Raw genomic sequence first — 20669 nt, forward strand, 5'->3', positions numbered from 1 at the left:
GGGTCCTGGCATTGAGCCCTGCATCGGGATCCCTGCTCGGCGGGGAGTTTGCTTCTCCCTCTGCCTCTCCCTCTGTGCTCTCTCTCTCTCTCTCAAATAAATAGATAAAACCTTGAAAAAAAAAAGTATAAAGTATCTAGCAATAAATTTAAATGAGGTAGGTGACAGACCTCTATGCTGAAAAGTTTAAGACGCCGATGAAAGAAAGACAATTGGAGCGCCTGGGTAGCGCAGTAGTTAAGCCTCTGCCTTCGGCTCAGGGCGTGATCCCAGGGTCTTGGGATCAAGCCCCATGTCAGGCTCCTCCGCTGGGAGCCTGCTTCTTCCTCTCCCACTCCCCCTGCTTGTGTTCCCTCTCTCACTGGCTGTCTCTCTGTCACATAAATAAATTTTAAAAATCTTTTTAAAAAATATTTATAAAAAAAAAAGAAAGAAAGACACAATTAAATGGAAAGGTACTCTGTGCCTATGGATTGGAAGAATTAATATTGTCAAAATGTCCATACTTACTACCGAAAGCAATCTACAGGTTCAGTGCAATCTCTATCAAAATCCAATAACATTTTTTTCAAAGAAATAGAACAAATAATACTAAAATGTGTATGAAACCACAAAAGACCTCAAATAGCCAAAGCAATCCTGAGAAAGAAAAACAAAGCCAAAGTGATTTTCTTAGATAACTAAGCTGTACAGACTTCACAAGGGCAGGCAAGGACTTCATCTGTCTGGGTCACCTCTGTATGCTCAAATTCCAGAGCTTTGCCGGCACATAAAAGATTCATAGCAGGTATCTGTTGAATGAATGAATGAATGCTTACATGAAACTTATGTGGTTTTTCTTAATTTTGTATTGGACTTTTAAAAATCACTTCATTTTAAATTTGTGTTCTCAATCTAAGAAAAAGCCAGAAATTGATTTTTTAAAGAAAATACTTGATTATATATAATCTTTTTCTCTTTTACTTTTGCTTTCATATAAAAAAAATTTTAAAAGAACAACTACCTACCTTCTTATTTCTTTTAAAAACTCCTGGAATTCTGTATCCCCCAAGAATCTTTCTCTAAGACTAATGTTGAAATTATTAAACACATTGGACTAAAAACAGATTTCCTTTTATCTTGATGAAAGCTTGATATTTACTATATTTGAGGTCTAATAGTTATATAAAAGAAGCCATTCTGAGCAGGGCAAGGAGAGATAAAGGGCCGGCAATAACTGATTCAGGATAGACTGATAGATGGGTAATTGGACAGTTTTGGAACAAAATCCGTTATTCCTTATTGTTCAACCAGGAAGCAACTCAGCTAGTCTGGTACTGATATAAATACAGATGTTTCTTACTGTCTAACTGTATCTTCACTATATTTTGCTAAGTTTATAAGTACCTAAGTGGAAGGAGAAGTGTAGCTGTTTAGTTTAATTTGTATTTTACTCAGCAAAGTGCGTTAAAAAACAAGATTTGGTGTGCATTCCCTATTGATTTTTGTAGCTGTGTCACATGAGAGAAAGATCTTTTTTTTTTTCCCCTTAGCGGCCACTGTGTGGTTTAGAGAAACCCAAAGTATGAAGAGCTCTCTCTCCATAATTGGCAATGAGGTATTTGGAGTTTATAAGAAGTCTGTAAGGTTTTGATATGCCTATATTATTATAAAAGAACAATTTTAAGCAATTAAAATGAAGGTTTAATGTACAAAGTATTCCATTGTTTATATTAAAAATAGCACAAATACGAAGCAACTCAATTCTCCAAGACAGGGAAATTTTATTTAAATAATCTATGTTAAGAATATAATATAGGAAGGGCACTTGGCTGGCTCAGTCGGTTAAGCCTCTGCCTTTGGCTCAGGTCATGATCTCTGGGTCCTCGGATTGAGCCCCCGCATCGGGCTGCCTGTTCAACAGGGAGTCTGGTTCTCTCTCTCTTTCTCTCTCTCTCTCTCTCTCTCTCTCTCTCCCCCCCCGTCCTTCTCCCCCACTCGTTTTCTCTCTCTCTTTCTCTCTCAAATAAATAAAATCTTTAAAAAAGAGAGAATATATTATATGAGTGCTTCACATATACTATGTCATGTAATTTTTAGAATAAATGTACAAATTAAATATAGTCAGCCCTACTCCATGATGAAGAACTTGAACTCCTTCCAGACGGACGTTAAGTCACTTTTCCAAGGCTGCGTAAGTGGTAGGCAGCTGAGTTGAGATTATGCTGATCTTTCCCCTAAACCACCGGGCAGATGACACAGCCATAAAGATTGGAGGCTCTGAAGTGACCTAAGAAGTAGCAATGTGGAAATGTGCCAATGATAACTGGAAAAGCTGTATATAAAATTGTACATACGTGGGGCGCCTGGGTGGCTCATTTGGTTGGGCATCTTCCTTCGGCTCAGGTCATGATCCTGGGGTCCTGGGATGGAGCCCTGCATCGGGCTCCCTACTCATGGGGAGCCTGCTTCTCCCTCTATTTGCTGCTTGTGCTCTCGCTTGCACTCTTTCTCTCGCAAATAAATAAAATCTTTTAAAAAAAAATTGTACATACGTTGCAATTAGAGTTGAGTTAATAAGTGTTTGAATAAAAAGATCGGAATACAGTATCATAAAGATTTTAGTGCTTGTATTAGATTGGCAGCGTTTGGGGTGGTGTTTTTCCTTTATTTTCAAAAATATCTATAGTTGTAGATAAGTCACTTTCAAATTAAGGTATCGTTAAAATAGAGTGACTGTGGCATCAGTTTAGTTCATCAGAGTATCTAAAAATCTTAATGTTTTTGATATGCTTCTGAACAATTGTGTGGCCACTCGAGCTTGTATTAATTGTACTTTTAAATTCCAGATCATCAAGTTATTGGATGGAAAACGATCTCAAACTGTGGGAATCTTGATATCTAGTTTGCATTTAGAAATGAAGGATATTCAGCAGGGTAAGTCTTCCCCATCACTTTTTTCCCCCAACTTTAAAATTTTTCAACATTTAATCGTGAAAAGTTTCAAGTATAAATGATTAGAATGCTGTAATAAATCCCATGTACCAGCTACAAAACCACCACCTCACTCTTGTTTCATCTGATATACTCTCCCTCACCAGCTAGACTAAAGCAAATCCTAGACAGTTTATAAATCATCTGTTAAAAATGTCAGGACACCGATCAAAAGTTAAGGATGCTTTTTCAAGCATAGTTCCAGTGCAATTGCCATACATTTAAAAACATTTACAGTTATCTCTCAGTATCATCACATGTAGTTCTAATTTCCCTGATTGTATACTCACTAATTCATCCATTTGTTTATAATTAGCATGAATGAGGATCCAGACAACTTCTATGCATTGCCTTTGTTGTGCGTCTCTCGGTTTTCTTTTAATCTAGAAGTTTCTGCACTCCATCTTACTACTTTTTTTTCCTTTGTAATTAATTTTTTTAAGAAACAGGTCATTTCTCCTGTGGAGTTTCCCACATTTTAGATTTTCTGATCGTATTGCCACGTTTTCATTTATTATGTTTTTCTGTCCCCTATGGTTCCTTACGTAAACTGTTAGTATCTATAGACTTGATCCGAGTAAGGGAAGAATACTTCATAAACGCTATTGCATATTGTATCAAGAAATGCACAATATCTATTTGTTTCTTTATGTTGTTAGTGGACCCAGAAGATCTTTGCCTAGATTCGTTATTTCATTAGAAGTCTGCAAATTAATGCTACACTATCTCCATTACTTCTTCTTCATCAGCTGGAATACTTCTGTGGTGAAACACTTTGCTTCTTCATCTACTTGGTTATGTCATTGTGTTGTTGTGTGTTTTTTTTTTTTAATAATACCAAAGTCATTTTGTTTTATTTTTTTTAATGTTTTTTATTACATTATGTTAGTCACCATACAGTACATCCCTGGTTTCTGATGTCATTGTTTTTTAATCCCTTTTTTTTTTTAATGATGCTATTTCAACTTGGTTATCTTTGGCTCAATTTGAAATACAACACTTAAAAAAAGGAAATTTTACTTACAGTATTTTTCTTAAGTTCTAGAAAAATAGACCAAAAACCGTCTTACCTTCTTGAAATCTGTGTCTTGCATGAAAACAATACTCTGCTTTCTCAGTAATCAGTTAAATGTAAATCTTTATTTTGACATGTCATTGATAATATTTTCTGAGTAATACAGTCTCCTGTAGATGGTTTCAGTCCAATTCAGCATGGGTTAACAGTGTAGACACTCTCAAACCACATTGCCCTTCAGGTTTTTCCTCTGTGTTTCCTCAAGGTTGTTTTACCCAGGTACACAGCAGAAGACCCGCAGAGATCCTGAACCAAAAGACACTTAAGATACACACACTGCTTCTCCTCTCAAAGGAGCTCTGCTTAGGATTTAAAATTTTGCTTTATTGCAAACATTAAAAACTCCCCATAAAACTAAAAATATTCTGAATTAGTTGACGGTCACAAAGGGTGCAAACAAGCTGTCTATTTGTAATACTTCAGCTTAATTAAGTAGAACTAAATACATAAGCATGCATGTCAGACCTGAAAAACTATTGCAGGAGGGGATTTGAATTTGGGCAAGGGCAGCTAAAGGGGTCCCCCTATCAAAATGAGAAAGGGATTCTTCAGTGATCTTAGGGGCTAGATCTTCTAGAAGAATTGAGTTTCTGGTAAGTTCAAACCAGGGAACTGTGATGCAACAGCAAAGGAAAAATGAAACAAATGGAACAGATAAATCAGCAGGGAAGCTGATCGTCTTTTGTCAGAGACGAGCTCTTTTGGTGTACTCTGAGTTTGGAAAGGAATTCTCCAGATCCAGCGGCAGAGCTGTACCCTAAACAACAGCACTCTTCCGAAGTTTGGTGAAAACCAGGCATGCCTGGTTTCATCACCAGGATGCGCGGCACTGTGGCTATGAGTCTTCATAAAGGCCACGGCACCTGAGACCCTATTCAGTTCTTTTTAGGCACATTGTGCTGTAGTGTATCGGGTTGCCATGTGACGAGAGTCGTTCCAGCCACTGGTGTTCAGTTACCAACTCCGCACTACAAACCTCCTTCCCATGGCACCCCAGCCTCGTTGGAGCGAATGTTCATTGTGAGTGAGATGAGAGATTAGTTCCCCTATACCTTTTCCAGTACTTTCCTCTAGACAAGAGCATGCTTACATGAAGCAGTTGCGAATTTACATGTCAGCGTTTGAATTGTCGGTTGTAGCCTCACAGATTTCTAGGTCTCGTGGGCACCATTTTAGTTCTTTCTCCTGTTCCAAGCACCTCCATTTCCCACCACAGAGTTGGCTCCTAAGTTCTAAAAAAAAATCACCCCTATTCCATGTCTTCATTTAGTAATGCATTCCAGATGAATAAAACCCTCGCTTAATTTTTCTTTAGAATCTTTTGACTGACACTGGCATCCGAAGGTCACTTAGGAGCCCGAGCTGTGTCAGTTACATTTCGTGCTGAGTCTGTGTCTGGTCGTGAATGGAATGCACTTGGCCTTGTGTTGTCATCCTGATGAAAGGACTCCCTGTGCTGATGTTGGCCCAGAACGCGTATTTTAACGTGAGAGGGGCTGCAGTGAGATCTGACTGGGGCTGGCCAGCTGGCAGCCAGGCAAGGTCGCACAGCACATCAGCCCTGGTGAAATGACCACAGTGCCAAGCTGTTCTTCAGCCTGTGGTCATACAGTCGTCTTCGTCAGTGCACAGAGACAGATGCACTGACTTGCATTTCCCAAACTTACAGGGAGCTGATGTATAAACCAAAAGGTGAGCGTATTCACTTAGGGAAAAGACTTTTCCTTTGTCATGATGAAACTATTTATCACATCGTTTCATTGTTACATCCGTATCGCTAGCCTCTCCTCTCATTGTATAATTGTTTACGTACTTTTCCCCCTTGCTGGGATGACAACATGGTCACCTTGATAATAGTTTTGGGTATGTCCGTTCACAGTTAATCTCCCATAGCTGGACAATCCACTTTTTTCCTGGTTCAACTCTTAAAAAGCAACCTTGTCTTCCTCATTTGTAAAGGTGATCACTCTTCTGTTGTCCACGAGACACTGCCTATGATGTCTATTGAAGAAGTGGAATTTTGAAGCTCTGTACCTCCAGGTCTTAAAGATACCAAGTTTGCTCCTTTATGTCATGTTGTATTTTTTCCCTAAGAATTTCTCTGATGATTAAGCCTTGTTTACAACTAACCGAGCTAACATATCACATATAAAAGCTACTCATTTTTTTAAAAATTTAATTTGATTTAAAAAAAAATAGACTGAACCCTAGAATAAAAGGAATCAGAATGTCACGTGTCCCATTCCCGTGCATTTGGGCAAAATTTTCTTCCTTTCTTCCTGCCTTCCCGCCTTCCCACCCTCAGGAAACATGGATTGAATGCCAGTTCTGTATCAGGCACCAAGACCACCACAACATGTAAGATCCAGACTCTAACATTCTCAAGAATGCACAGGACAGTAGGAGAGATGTACGAAGCAGCCCAAGAGGACAAGAGAGTTGCCTCTGAAATAACAGAGAGGAGTATCTTGACTCCTCTTGTGAAACTTAAGATGAGTCTTCAAAGATGAGACAGTGGTCATCACACACAGAAGGACAGAAGGCATGTGAAGAGGAGGTCCTGCTAGAATATATAGATGACACGTGACTGAGGGTTGTTTCAGGGCACAGGGCTAGAAAGGCAAGTGACATTCAGGCCAGGAAGGGCCCTGAATATCATGCAAACTTTGGACATTATGCCATGAGTGACAGGGAGACACAATTTAAGAGTGTCAGTGCTGTGATCTAATTGCGAGTACAGCATACCTGTCAGGCTGTGGAAGATGGGCCTCCAGGGCCCCGTGTGCTCCGGCCCCAGCGGGTACCTCCGACTTTGCCTGGTTGTGCTTGCTTCCCGTCTCACTGCACGCGAACCACAGCAGTCCTCCTTGATTCCTTAAAAAGGCCAAGTTCTTTTCTTCTTCTGTGTCTTTGAAGGCATAGCACTTTCTGAATGCGCAGCATTGCACATTCCCTCTGTTTGAAATGCTTTTCCACCCCACTGGAGCTAGCTCCTTTTCTTTGCTAGGTTTCAGCACATGGGACACCTCAGAGACCCTTCCAAACATAAGCTACCCTAAGTCAGTTCTCTTACAGTCTACCCAGCACTTCATACTGCATTTGTTCCTCTACTTATGTTTTCATTTACACCCATCACCAGAATGTAAGTTCCCAGAGGAGATTGCTCAGTGCTGTGTCCCTAGTACCTTGCGCCGTGCCTGGCAGCTGGGTGATGTTCCTCGAGTGTCTGTTGAATGGAGAAACAGAGATCATACCGAAGGTGGATAAATCTGTTAGAAAGGGATTGTGATGATTGCGATAATAAATGGTGAAGGCCAGAACGAAAGCTGTGTCTATAGACATGGAGGGGAGACCACATACAAGGGCTATTTGGAGAGAGAATTCCTCCATTTAGCCACATCAGAGGCAAGCAATGATGGAGAAGTCTGACATGCACCTTGGATTTCTAGCTTCAATAAAGACGTATATAATGAATGGTACCAAAACACAAACTGGAAGGATAGGAGAAAAAGCACAGGTAGAAGCGGGAAGATCAATTCTGTTTTCAATGATTTGAGCCTGAAATGACTGGAGACATTGAAGCCAACGTGTTTAGTGAGCCTCTGAAAAGTCTAACCTGATGCGAAGTAGATAGGGCTTTGTTGGATATAGAATATCGCCGTTTCTCTCTACCCAAGATGGTGCTGGATATCTTGTAGAAGAAAGCCAAGTCCTTAGACCAAAGTTTAAAGCACTGCATGACTCAAGGCAGGACCTTGGTTGTGGGGGAAGAATGGTTTCAGGAGACTGACCATAATCCCCACAGCGCTTGTATTTGGTCCGGGAGAGACTCTGAAATAAGTAATTTACTTCTTGCTGGCTTTCCATCTGCTAAGCTGGATGACTTGTATTTTAAAGCATTTTGGCATCCTTGGACACAGTGACTGCCGACATGATTGCAAATTAGTGTTTTCATTCCACGTTAGTGATTTCCTCTCATTCTTTTCCCAGGGGAGATGGAAAATTACTGTGGACTGTTCTTGACATAAACCTCTGTATGCCTTGCAACAGACGAGGTGCCAGAAACCTCCTGGCATTCATTTGGAATTTCCCGTACACTCAGAATTTATATTTATAATATTTAATCTAACATCAAAATAAAACATTTTTCAGCTTAGTTCCTACCAGCCCAGAATCTCAGTTTGGGAGTTTGGTTGCATAAAAGACTATCTTTCTGTTTAGGAGTCCCAAATCAGAATGTGACAGGATGCCAGTCAGTCATGTGCCGGGAGTCTGAAATCCAGATCTGAGAATGCTCACTCGACTTTACTCCCTTTTACCTAATATTTTCTAGAAGCCTCTGTCAAGGTTAATGCCGGGTGTCTAAAACAGAATGAATTTTACCAGGCATCTGAAATTCACCATGGATCATCTAGGATTTTCCTGAAGAACGTTCTAGTTCTAGCCTGGAAGACCCTATATTGAAGGCAGGTGGTCTCCAAAATTTTGCTTGCGTACCCCTACCGGTAAAACGTTTCAGAACCTGCTTCTCAAGCCATGTTCTCTGAAACATGTCTACCGTGTAAACATGTGACAGATCTAATATTCACATTATAAAACACGTGCCAAAATACCAGCTGAAGTGAGATTAATATTATTTTAAAATGTCTCGGTAATTTTAATTTTGATGGCTTTGGGTTCTCATTGGCTAATATCTCAAGGCTCAATATATAAAGAGGGCGCAACTCAACTATTAAGAATAGTGTATCTAAATCCGCATTTCAAATAGTCCCTTGATAAATTCTATTATAATTTATGGAGGTCAGTGCCTCGGCAAACCTGATTCAACTGTCCTTGCTTTTTAACTCTTTCCATGGCTGATGGGAGAACTTGAACTGGCAAAGTGTCTGCTCTGCCATTTTCTTATTGTTCAAGTATTATCTTCTGGGGTTTCTCTGCAGGAATCTTTTGAAGCTAACTTGTTTATTTTGTCAGGTTTAGTTTAGTTAAAACCAGATTTTAGAATCAGAAAACATCATTTAATTGGGGCCCCCCAAATCACAGGATGTTGAAAGCAAAAGAATGAGTGAGGACGCCATGTAAGGAGTTTACCCACCAAAGGAGACATGCCCTCCTTACCTGCGGACCTACTGAATGAAGGTGCCAGGGTCAATCAACTTATTAAATATTGAAAGAGCTCAATTTTTAAAAAGATTTCTCGATGAATGGAAACAATAGCTCCCTTCCCTTTCCTTTCCTTCCCTCCCCTTCCCTCTCCTTCCCTCCCCTTCCCTTTCCTTCCCACCTTTTTCTTCCTCCTACTGAGTCTAAAACACCTGAGTGGTAGGGTTCCCACCTACCTCTTTCTAAACCACCGTACATTCCTTCACTCACAGAGCTGAGTCCAGAAAGCAGAGGGTGGCAATTCTTTGTACTTTACCTTCAGGCAACTGGCTGAGACCATCCAATCTGCCTGGAATGTAATTTTGGCTTAAAAGAACCAGAACTAATGGAAGAACAGAAGCAGCTTAACCCAAACTGTTTCTCATTCCACTGCCCTACAGAGAATGGAGGGGATGAAGGAGGGGAGGTTTGTGAATTCTCTGCCTGTGCCCTTGTTTGAGGTTTGAACCATGGACAATTTTAATTGCACCTATAAAATGGCACTGTGGGCACCTCGAGGCATAGTACATGCCCCAGCATGGGTGAGAATTGGGAGTTTTGCTTTCTTTATAAGATTGAGTGATTGTGAGTGTTTGGAATCGATTAGATAAATGTCTCTCTTGGGACTGTCGTTTCTTCCACCGCCCAGCCAGCCCCTCTCACTGTGTCATTTACACTTGCCTCCTGTTTCCATCAGAGCCTGAATTCAGGTCTGTACCAGCTAACATGCCACGCTAGCAGGCATTTGGCAATGTGGGGAAGACTAAATATGGTCCCTTGATAGTTCTTGTTCTTTATGGATCTGGAAGCAACTTTTGTTTGTGTTTCTTCATTCTCTGTGCCTTTGCTTCCCTTTTCAGTCTGCTCTGGCATGCAGTATAAAATAGCACTTACTCATATCTTTTCAAGAAAATTAGACTTTATATTACTCTAGAGTTTATTTTCTTTTGATATTTACATTTTCTTCTTTTCAAGATTTTAAAGAGAGCAAGCACAAGTCAGGGGAGCAGCAGAGGGAGAGGGACAAGCAGACTCCCCACTGAGCAGGGAGCCCGATGTGGGACTGGATCCCAGGACCCCGGGGTCATGACCTGAGCCCAACTGACTCAGCCACCCAGGCACCCTATATTTATATTTTCTTTTAAGGCAATACGTTTTCAGTTTCCACATTTCCATTTTTTAGAAATTCTTTTTGCTGTGATTTTAACTGCAATGCTGATTATTTTGAATAACTGCAAATAGTTGACAAGGATAAAGTTGGGATTGTTTTATTATGCATATTGAGATAGCACAGTAGAATTGAATCAAGTATGAGTGATAATTAAATAACGGTGAGGTTATGGATGTGTGTAATACACAAATGAAGTTTTCGTACATGGGCTGTATGTGGTTCCCACGAGGAGGCTGCTGCTTAATGTAAAAAGCACACAATGCCCTTTAGAGACAAGTGTCAGTATAAGCTGCTGTGGGTAGTTGGTTCACTGATGTTTGTTTGTTTAAGATGGTGAGGATTTTAGGTGGAGTGATTATTTATAGCCTAACACTTATAAAGGATAAAAGAAGTGCAATCGGGCGCCTGGGTGGCTCAGTCCTTGAGCGCCTGACCGTTGGTTTCAGCTCAGGTCATTATCTCACGGGTCCTGGGATCCAGCACTGAGCATCCGGCTCCACACTCCACAGCGAGTCCGCTTGACATTCTCTCCCGCCGCCCCTCCCCCCACTCACATGCGCATGCACCCTCTCCCTCTCCCTCTCTCGAATAAATAGATAAATAAATATTTTTTTTAAATAGAAGTGTAATCATAGCCCAGTAAATCTGATTATGGAGCTGAGCTTGGGAAATCAAGCTGTGCAACTTCATGCCCTAGTTTCATCATCTATAAAACTGGGACGGCAATAGCACCCACCCCCTACAAATAAATGTAAAACACTTAGAACACAGGAAGTGCCCAATAAATGCCGCAATTAATTTATTAAGTATTCATCCCCAGTAAGGTCTGCCTACTATACCCACCCTCTGGTGTAGTAGACAGAGGTTATTTTAAGCTGCTTTAGTAATTGGTGCCCTTAGCATTTGATCTGGAGAGGTGTACAGAGCCAGGACTTGTGCGCACCTCTGTCCGCACAGGTGTGCCTGGTGCTGGAGGCGGGACGTGGGGGCCAGTAGGGAGAAAGAAGGCATGCTGACGATGGCGAAGAGACCTAGTTCCAGAGCTCTCAGTGGAGGCAGGTTCTCCCTCAGTCCACCCTTCTCTCTGCCAGGCCCCCTGCTTTCCACCTCGTACCCAGTTTTACCATGAATTTGGTCATCCCTCTCTGCGACGACCTCGTTGTTCCGAGGGAAGCCTGTGGGGAGATGTTCCTGCTGTGCTTTTCCTCAGCTCTCAGATTCTACCAGGGCCTCGTTCCATGACCCCACATCCTTGCCTTTCCCTTGGTAGAGGCCAGGGTAGTTGCTTTGTGGGAGTGTTGAGGGTTAGGTTACCTGAGAGTTTTGAAAATCTAAAGCCTTCTTTGATACGGGCCCCGTTTCATTCTCTTTTCCTTACGAGTTGAATATTTAGGAATCCCTAAGAGTATCAGTAATTTGGGCAAAACAGCCAAGTTTTACGTTGGCCATTTGGAAGTCAACATTGTTAAGAAAATAATCTCTACTAATAGAGTCAAATAATCCTATTAATCTTTGCTTTCATGGGCCGAGAATAAATCTCGTGCATTTGCAAACAATTATTAAACACCCACTTTGTGCAAGATGTTCACGCCAGCTCCTTACTGAAGGCGACGCGAAGAGGCATAAACTGGGTTGCACGGAGGTGATTTTTAAAATCAGCAACAGCCCAAGCCGAGTCAGCCAGCCCGGCCCTATCTGTCTGCGGCATCTTCCACACCTTGGAGGGCAGATTGCTTTGGCTAATCTAACAGACTGAGGAGTGTGCCTCCCCCCTCAGTCTTCCACGCGTTTCTTGCTCAAAGGTGCTCCTTCGGTCGACAAGAACAGCTCCTTTGGTAACTGCTTGTTTCTTCCTAATTAGCAGCCCTTCAGACAGCAAGCGCAGTCATTTTCTATTTATTTGGAAATGGCGCACCGGGGATAGAAAAGCGTTCAGGGTTAAAAATGGCTGGAGGCTGAGAAAGCTCCTGCGTGTTCCCTGTCCTTACCCTGGTCTTGTGAAAAGCCGCCTCCGACCCACAGAGGGAATTTGCCTATCGTGTGAGACCCTGACCCCGGGCCTGTGCCTGAAGCAAGCACGCAGTTTTTATGTGCGCCTGTTAGTTTCAATCTGCGATACTGATCTGCTTTTTGTCCCTGCTGACGGTTATTATATCTTAATGGGCGAAACACGACTCTAATGATCCTTGGGTATGTAATTCGTGGAGTACAGAGCAGGCACCAGAGGACCACATAAAAATGTTTGCCTCAATTTCCCTGCAAAAAAAGGGGCCCAGAAACCAGACTTGACCAAGTAACAGATTTTTAAAGGTAAAGGAACCCAATAAAATTACCAGCTTTTCACAGCGTGTGTCTATTTCCTTTCGACATATTGTGAGGTGTAGGTGAAATATTCTAACTGAACTGACAGTGTGAGTGGGGATAACTAAGGAGAGAGGGAGATAAAAGTAAAAACCACCAGCAATGATTGATATTGCAGTAGCAGTGACTTGTTGGGGTCTCCCCTTTGTGGATTTGACACTTCACCTTTCTGACACCATCTGCAGGAGTGTTGGTATAATGAGCCCTAGACAGATGGGAACAAAAGCTAGCATGGCTTGGAACTACTGTATCAGGGCTTTGAGGCGTGCTGTAGAATTGTGTAGGCTGGTATCCGCTTATCCAACTTATAAGATAAAAGGTGTGTGTGTGTGTGTGAGAGAGACAGAGAGAGAGAGAGAGACAGAGCAAGAATGACAGAGTGTGTTTTTTTAAAGTATAAAATGGAGGGAGCTACCTGATCCCAGGCAATTCCAAAAATAATTTAATCAGTGACTGATTTCTTTCTCTATTGTAACCACCAGTTAACTAATTAAATGGGTTGATGAAAGGCTTATAAGTTTGATGATAAGTGCCTTCAAGAATCGATTCTGTAATATACTGTTACAATATTCGGGGAACAGAATTTTCAGGTATTGATTCCAACCCAATGTAGGAACTTAAACTGTTCTTGGTGAATAGGAGGCAGAAATACGTACGTGCAGAACAGCTCTCGTAGAAGTCCTAGTACGTCTGCCTGTTTACTTTGTAGACCCTTGGCCAGTAATCTAACCTTCCTTGGCTACTCTGTAGAAAAGAAATAATAGAATTCTAATAATTTCCTTAAGCTCCTGGACTCAACCAGGATAACTCTTCATAATGGTTCTTCCACCTCTGAATTTTATTTTCCTTTTTGACTTGTGTTTTTAAGATCCCTACGTGGACGGCGTTGACCCTAAATTGGTCTATCTAACTCTTCCTTCACGGGTAGTTTTCCTCTCTCCCGTTCCTCCCCCAGGTCCTTGGGGTAAGATCAACAGGCACATCCAGCTCTTAAGCCCTTCTGCCTGTTTCTGTGGGGGGCCCCAAGCTCTTCCTCCAAATCTAGATGCAAAACCTCAGGTGGCTTTAACTCCGGTTCCCTCAGCCGCATGGCTAGTTAGGGATAGCGCTCTAGCACTCTGTCGTGGCCTGCTCCTTGGTCCTGTGCCTTCTCTCCACAATATTGGCTACCTCTTGTTCACTGGAATAGGTTCTTAAACCAGTTTTCCCAAATTTCGACATGTCCTACGGAATGTCACTCTGTTCAGTTGACTCTCCTACTCGTAGCTGCTCAGCACCTCCCTGCTGGATGTGGAGTGTGTTACAGGCTCCTCATCACGGCGTTCAGAATACCCGACTTGGCTCCAAAGTAGAATTAATGCTCTCTTCCAGCCAAAAGTGAACTCCCTGCCATTGCGTGCTCTTCCGTGAGCCTGTCTGCCCCTGCTTCCTCCATCTGAAACGTCTCACATCCTTCCAGTTGCTGTTCACTGGCACTTGTTATAAATTTACAGATCGTCCTAGCTTGGAATGAATTTGGCTTAATTAATGGTAATTAATAAATAGGTGTTTCACATGTCTGCCTGAAGCAATATAACTGATGAATTTTTACTCGTAACCTTTTTACCTAAGGTGACACTGCTGTTTAAAACAGTTCTGGAGGTTAAGAATGAAGGGAAAGCTATTCTCCTTATTCTTTCCTTGAAAATGAGAAAATTTACTTGTGAAGCTTAATCATTTTTCGGGACGGACTATTCAGGCAAACAGTGTATCTATACTGAGTGTGTGGATGAGGGCGTGATAACGCAACTCGACTGACTAAACTTTGATTTTTTTTTTTTTTTAACTAGGGACTAATGGGCGTGAGCAAATGACCCTAATTCAGATACACCCCTCATAAGACAACATTTTCACCTGCCAAAATCCTATCCCTTTTTAAAGTTTCTGTTTTCTTTTTCAAGACCACATGCTCTCTTTATCAAGAAAGTTTTCCTGATACCCAACGGAAGGACTCTGGGGGATTCCTGTAGCTTCTATCCCATCCACACACTTTTTATCCCTGTCACAGCCCGTGTGCCATTCCGGGTGCTGGGGTTGTCAAGATGCATGGACATGATCTCTGGCTACAGCGCTTCTGTGGTCCAACAGAGGAGGGAAACTGTTCTGTTCGGCTACACACCATAACACAGGTTCTTCATTAGACCCTCCTCCCCTGTGTAAAATAACATGCATGGCCACGGAAGAGGAGAAGAGGGAGGACTTCAGAATCTGAAGGTTAAGGGGTTCCTTCCAGGGCAGGAAACCTTTCCCCTGGGCCTTGGGGAATGAGGCATAGGAAGGGAGGAAGCCATGGTTATGTCGCCCCAAGAGGCTGGAGCACAGGGTATCTGGGAGAAGTGCAAGTGGTAAGGGATGAGATTGGAAGTGTAGCTTGGGGCCAGAGAGGAATGGGCTTAAACATCAGGCCAAGGCGTTTCAACTTTACCTGCTACCTGAAGGAAAGACTTATGAGGTATTGTAAACATCAAAGTAAAATGGTGAGACCCATGGTTTAAAAAAAATAACGTTGTTGTTACAACGAACAGTAGATTGGTGGGAAAGATGGAAATTGGAGATGCAGTTGAGGTTGACTTTCTGAATGGACCCAAAGGTACCTTGTATTTCTCTTAAGACATTGAAGGCATTATTTTCTATAATTATAACTATTTGTGTGTATACCTTGACTATTAATAATGCCTCCTGAAGTTGGGCTTCTAGCAGGGTTTTGTGAAGGACCAAATGGGTTTAATAGCAACGACTCCTATCTGAAACGCTCATGAATTCTGGAAAGTTTCATTTATAACACAAACTACTCCATAGTCGGCTTTCTCTAATTCTTTCCAGATGTTAAAGGAGATAAGACATTAACAAGCATTAAAACACATTAACCGTGTGTATATTTAAAATCATAATAGATATCGTTCACTGGTACCATTTTGAGTTCATACCATGCTGTAGGTGCTATGCCGAGCATACCTATGCCTCAACTTAATATTTTCAACATGTGATATTACACCCATTTTATGGATGTGCTGAGGCTTGGACACTGTAACCTGCCAGGATCACATAGTGAGTGACAGTCATCTTGGTCTTTTTCTGTACCTTAAACTTCTTCCTTCATCAGAAAAAGAAACTTCCTTTTGCAGTTACCCCTCCCTGGAAAGTTCTTCTCCCAGACATTTATAGAACTGACTTCTTCAGCTCTCAGCTTAACTGTTGCCTCCTCAAAGAAGCCTTCATCAACCAGCCTACCTAATGTTGCTCATTTCTCTACTTTCTTCACAGTACTTTGTTATCTTAAATCATTTATTTGTTTATTTTCTGTCCCCTCAGCTACAGTATAAATTTCTGAGATCAAGTGTTTTGAACCTCTAACACATTTTTGATTTATATAATCACAGCATTTTAGAACAGTTTCTAGAACTTAATACACATTCAACAAATATTTAGTCAAGGGCTGGGCGGATGAATGAATAAATGTCTCGAGCCCGCTTATTCTCTAGTCCCGTCCTCTAGATGTTTTCTCGGTGCTGCCTAGCATGCTAGAGAAGAATTGGCTGCCCATACAACCTGTCAAACTGCATATCTGGTACCCAGACTGATTAACTTTTAAAAACCAAATATTTGCTCACCAGAAAAACAACCCACAGGTCATCTCTTTCTCGTTAGTGGAGATCAGTCAGTTACATCTAAACTTGCAGTTCAGATAGAGTGCCTACGATGTAGGGTTAGTTTAGAAGAGAACTTGTCTGGGAAACTGTTGGTAGAACTTTACCTTTTCTTGTTGCATTCCTGTTGGCCAATTTTTGTAGGAGAATATTGGAATTGACATAAATGAGGCATTGTTCCTGGCTTTTTTTTAAAGCACATGACATGTAGACATTCATGGTCTTTCTAATAAATTCGTGAATTCATATGAGCTCCACACACAAAATAATCATCCTCCAAGGGTAAATTCTTTCATCCTTCCCTCAAACTACATTTTTCTTTTGTGGTTTCAGATTGGGCTTTTTAGAAGTGTGATTTCCCGTTGTCTTAGTGGAATCTGAGCCAACTTTTGTCACTAGCATGTTAACCTCTTCTTTCCCCACTCTCCGATATCTAAGAATAGCTTGCTGATTAACCCTCAGTTAGAGAAGTTGGCCTGTGAAGGAATTTTAAGTACATTTCTCGGTGTTCTGTGAAGTTACGTGATCTTAGCTCAGTTAATTAACTTTGTTAAAATTGTATAAGGGGTTCGTATGATTCAGCTACAGAAGGCGCAAAAACAGTTTGAAAGGAACCTGCCCTTTACCTTGATCCCTACCTTCTCCAAAAACCATGGTGTAATGCCAATGAACAGAATAATGGTTGACGAGCGAAATTTTAAGGCATTCTAAATATCACTGGTTGGTTTAATAAAATTAATTAGCCTGCCACGGAGAAAATTTACTAGCGTGCTGGTTAATTTCACAATGTAAAGTCAGAGAAGGGAGGTGGGGTTGGGAGAACAAACCTTATTAGTTTTGAATAATTATTTAAAGATGTGGAGCTGCCTATTTCAAACACTTTGATTGCCAAATCCATTAAGGCTTTACAATCTCAAAGTTTGTATCCCAGTATATATGGGAAGGAGTCTCCCTAGGTGAAATCATAATCATATTAGTGAACAGCTAAATGACTTAGGATACAGAACAACAAGTAGAATCCTAATAAAACCATGGGAATGAGGACTTGCCTTAAGACTAACTCATGGGAGGTTTCCATAATCTTAATTTGCCATTGATGCAATTATTGCTTTTTCTTGTCTTTTTAATCCAAACAAGATGTTTGCAGTGGCCATGGAAAGGTGCCTAAAATCACATGCCTGAATTCATTTAATCTGCCAACATTGTCTTTTCTTCTCTCTTCCTGGTAATGGGCAAGAGTCAGTTCTGGTGCATTAGGTACTAAATCTCTTCAATTACCAGCCGGGAAGAAAGATTTAAAATTGTGCTTCAAACCTACAAACTGATTTAGGTTTAAAGCACAAACACTTGTCCTGTGGAGCCTAAATTAAACTGCAGAAAGGACACAGAACTTGAGGAATTAAACCAGGCAGGGCCAAGGCTCAGGCCAGTGATAGGAACCATTTTGGTTTCTTTCATCGGAGCCCCCCTGGCACAAGAGGAAAGGGAGCAAGAACAGGCTGAAAGACACAACTTGTGTGAGGAAGTGCAGTGTTGTATTGCCTGGGAGCTAGATGTGGAGTGTGGCTAGCTTGTTAGTATGGGGGAGTCTAATCGAACCTCTTATCTTTTTTTCCTCTCTCTCTTTGGGTGCTTGGCAGCCATTTTCAATGTGGATGACTCTGTGGTTGATCTGGAGACCCTGGCAGCCTTATATGAAAATGTGAGTATCAAAGACATACAGAGGCAGAGTTTTCAGACTTTCATATCTTCACTAATTAAAAAAATGTTAAGGTCTAAAAAATGGTTATATGTGACTCCTTCTGCCCCCCCCAAAATCGCTAAGCCATTCATGTTCTTTGGCAGTAAGGATTTTGACATAGCATGGGAGAGATTAAGGCATAGTTTCTAAAAACATACACTCAAATGAGAGCAGATGTGAGAAAAGCGGTGGGTTCCGACCCCACTGTGGTATCTGGGTTAGCAGATCTCTTTGTACACCTGCGTGGGAGGGTGGTTCAAGGCGGAGGCCCCTTCTAGGCCATGGAACCCAGCCCTGTGGCTTACTGTCAGAGTGAGTGAAGCTATGCTACCAGCTTACTGTTGGCATACAGCAGTGCCTTGCTCTGAGGAGTGGGAATACTAATACCACCTTGGATGATTGCTTTCAGATCCGACGAGCTACTGACATTGGATGTGGGAAGTAGTATAAGATGGCGGGTGTGTGCTTTGGATTTAGAGTCAGACAGCTTTAGATTTGAGGTCCCACTCTACCATTGACTGCTAAGTGACTTCGGACCGGTTAAATTCCTTAAGCCTGTCTGATCATCAGTACAATGGGGTTTATGAAGGGCTCTATCTGGTCTTTGTACTAAAACAGAATTCGATATACGTAGCAGTAGCAATTTATTTTGAAAATAAACAGTGTTGTACACATAGGTGGTCTTTAAATTTGGGTTATACGTGGAATAACCAGTAGAACTGTTAGGCTCTCTTGAGAGGATGACATGGGAGAGTTAGAATTCCCATGGTTGTTAACATTTCTGATTCATTGACTCTGTTAAGATTTGAAAACAGAGTGAACCAGATTCTCTTTACTGAAGTAGCGGCATTTCCCCAGGAGCTGCCTGGAGCTCTATAATATTCTCTGGTCACCAAGTTAAAAAAAAAAAAAAATGATTCATTTCAATGCTATGTCCCCTGGGACCTTAAGTCCCTTATAGAAAATTTCCAGAGTGTGATAACCAAACCTAGTGGCATTGCCAGTTCCCTACACATTTTCACATCCTTTGTATGTATCAGGAGTTCTTTAGTACGACTGGGTGGAAACTTCTCACGTTCCATCAGTAAGGCTTTTGTTAATAGACAGGAAGATGCACAAATACCAGGCCATTGGGAGCTAATAGTGCATTGTTTACCTGGAAGGCAGCATGGTTATTGTGGGAGAAAGAAAGGTTCTGAGTCAGGCCCTTTATCCAGTACTCAGTATGAGCCTGGGTAGAATCATATGAAAAGCAAAGATACAATAATTGACATTGAAGGACTTTGTAAAAGGCAGAGTGCCTTCTATTTTTTTTTTTTAAAGATTTTATTTATTATTTATTTGACAGGGAAAGAGAGAGAGAGAGATAGTGAGCAGGAGCCATGGGGAGGGGCAGAGGGAGAGGGAGAAGCAGGCTCCCCTCTGAGCAGGGAGCCCGAGGCAGGACTTGATCCCAGGATCCTGGGATCACGACCTGAGCAGAAGGCAGATGCTCAATGGACTGAGCCACCCCGGCGCCCCGGCTGAGTGCCTTCTAGATGCTTTTTGTTGTTGCCGTGAGCTCAGGACTGTGCACGTGGGCAGTACTCGTTAGCTCACAGTCGAGGACAGCTGCCTGCAACTGAAATCACTGGACAAATTGAGAAAATAATGTAACTTAAATGCCAAAAAGCCGTACAGATTAGTGTTCACACAATTCAGAAAAAGAGAAGGTGGAGACTAGAACTTAAAAAGTCAGGAGCATACATACGTTAGGAGGCTGTTCTAAGGGCCGGGAAATCAATACTAAGGACAACCAACTGATAACCTGCTTCCATGGGAAGAGACGGGGATTTGAAGGTGGCAGTCCTACGTCCTGGACCCCCCTGCAGTTGCTTGTTAGGACCACTTGCTTTAGCCAGTGATTCTCCAACATTAGCATGGCTCAGAATCACCTCGAGGGCTTGCTGCGCCCCGCCCCTGGAGCTTCTTAGGACCGGGATAGGGCCAATCATTTGCATTTCTAACTAGAAACAGGTGATGCCAGTGCTGCTGGTCCAGAGACCACACTTGGAGACACATTGCTTTAGACAGATTCTCATTGTTCATTTTTTCTGTGCTTTGTTTGATTTCTGTTTCAACCCAGAGAGCCCAAGAGGACGAACTGATTAAAATAAGGAAGTATTACGAGACATCCAAAGAAGAAGAACTGAAGTTGCTGGATAAACCCGAGCAGTAAGGATGCTCGAATGCTTTTCTGTTAGGCCAAAAGGCCGAGTGCGATCTCTGCCCGCCTGCCTCCCAGCTCTGAGTAATCACACCTTGACTGTGCAGTGAGCTAAGTCACAGCTCCATCCTCCCCGTGACCCACTGCACGCAGCAGAATGACCTGGCTGCCGGGAAAAGCAGCTGGGGGATTTGTGCTGCTAGATCTAATATGTCTCAATCCCTCTCCCCACCCCTCATGATGCGCTGTTCTCGTTCTAGCAGCTTGTTAATTCCTCCTAGACTAAACATTCTGGCCAAGAGGGTAACTGAGGA

The 20669-nt window shown here is 42.0% G+C and overlaps 1 protein-coding gene across 2 annotated transcripts in view; it reads left to right on the forward strand.

Annotated features, from left to right (window-relative positions):
* The window catches only part of FMN1 (formin 1), a 403510-nt gene that overhangs the window by 237780 nt on the left and 145061 nt on the right, over window positions 1-20669 (forward strand). For both annotated transcript variants that reach the window (XM_087859297.1, XM_045815793.2), the window contains 3 exons: window positions 2829-2916; window positions 18049-18110; window positions 20275-20363. In XM_087859297.1, the coding sequence (XP_087715423.1) occupies window positions 2829-2916; window positions 18049-18110; window positions 20275-20363 (239 nt within the window). The remainder of the gene's footprint in view (window positions 1-2828; window positions 2917-18048; window positions 18111-20274; window positions 20364-20669) is intronic.

This window comes from Ursus americanus, chromosome 36 (assembly GCF_024610735.1).
Source record: "Ursus americanus isolate L20-20 chromosome 36, mUrsAme1.1.p, whole genome shotgun sequence".
Lineage (NCBI taxonomy): Eukaryota > Metazoa > Chordata > Mammalia > Carnivora > Ursidae > Ursus > Ursus americanus.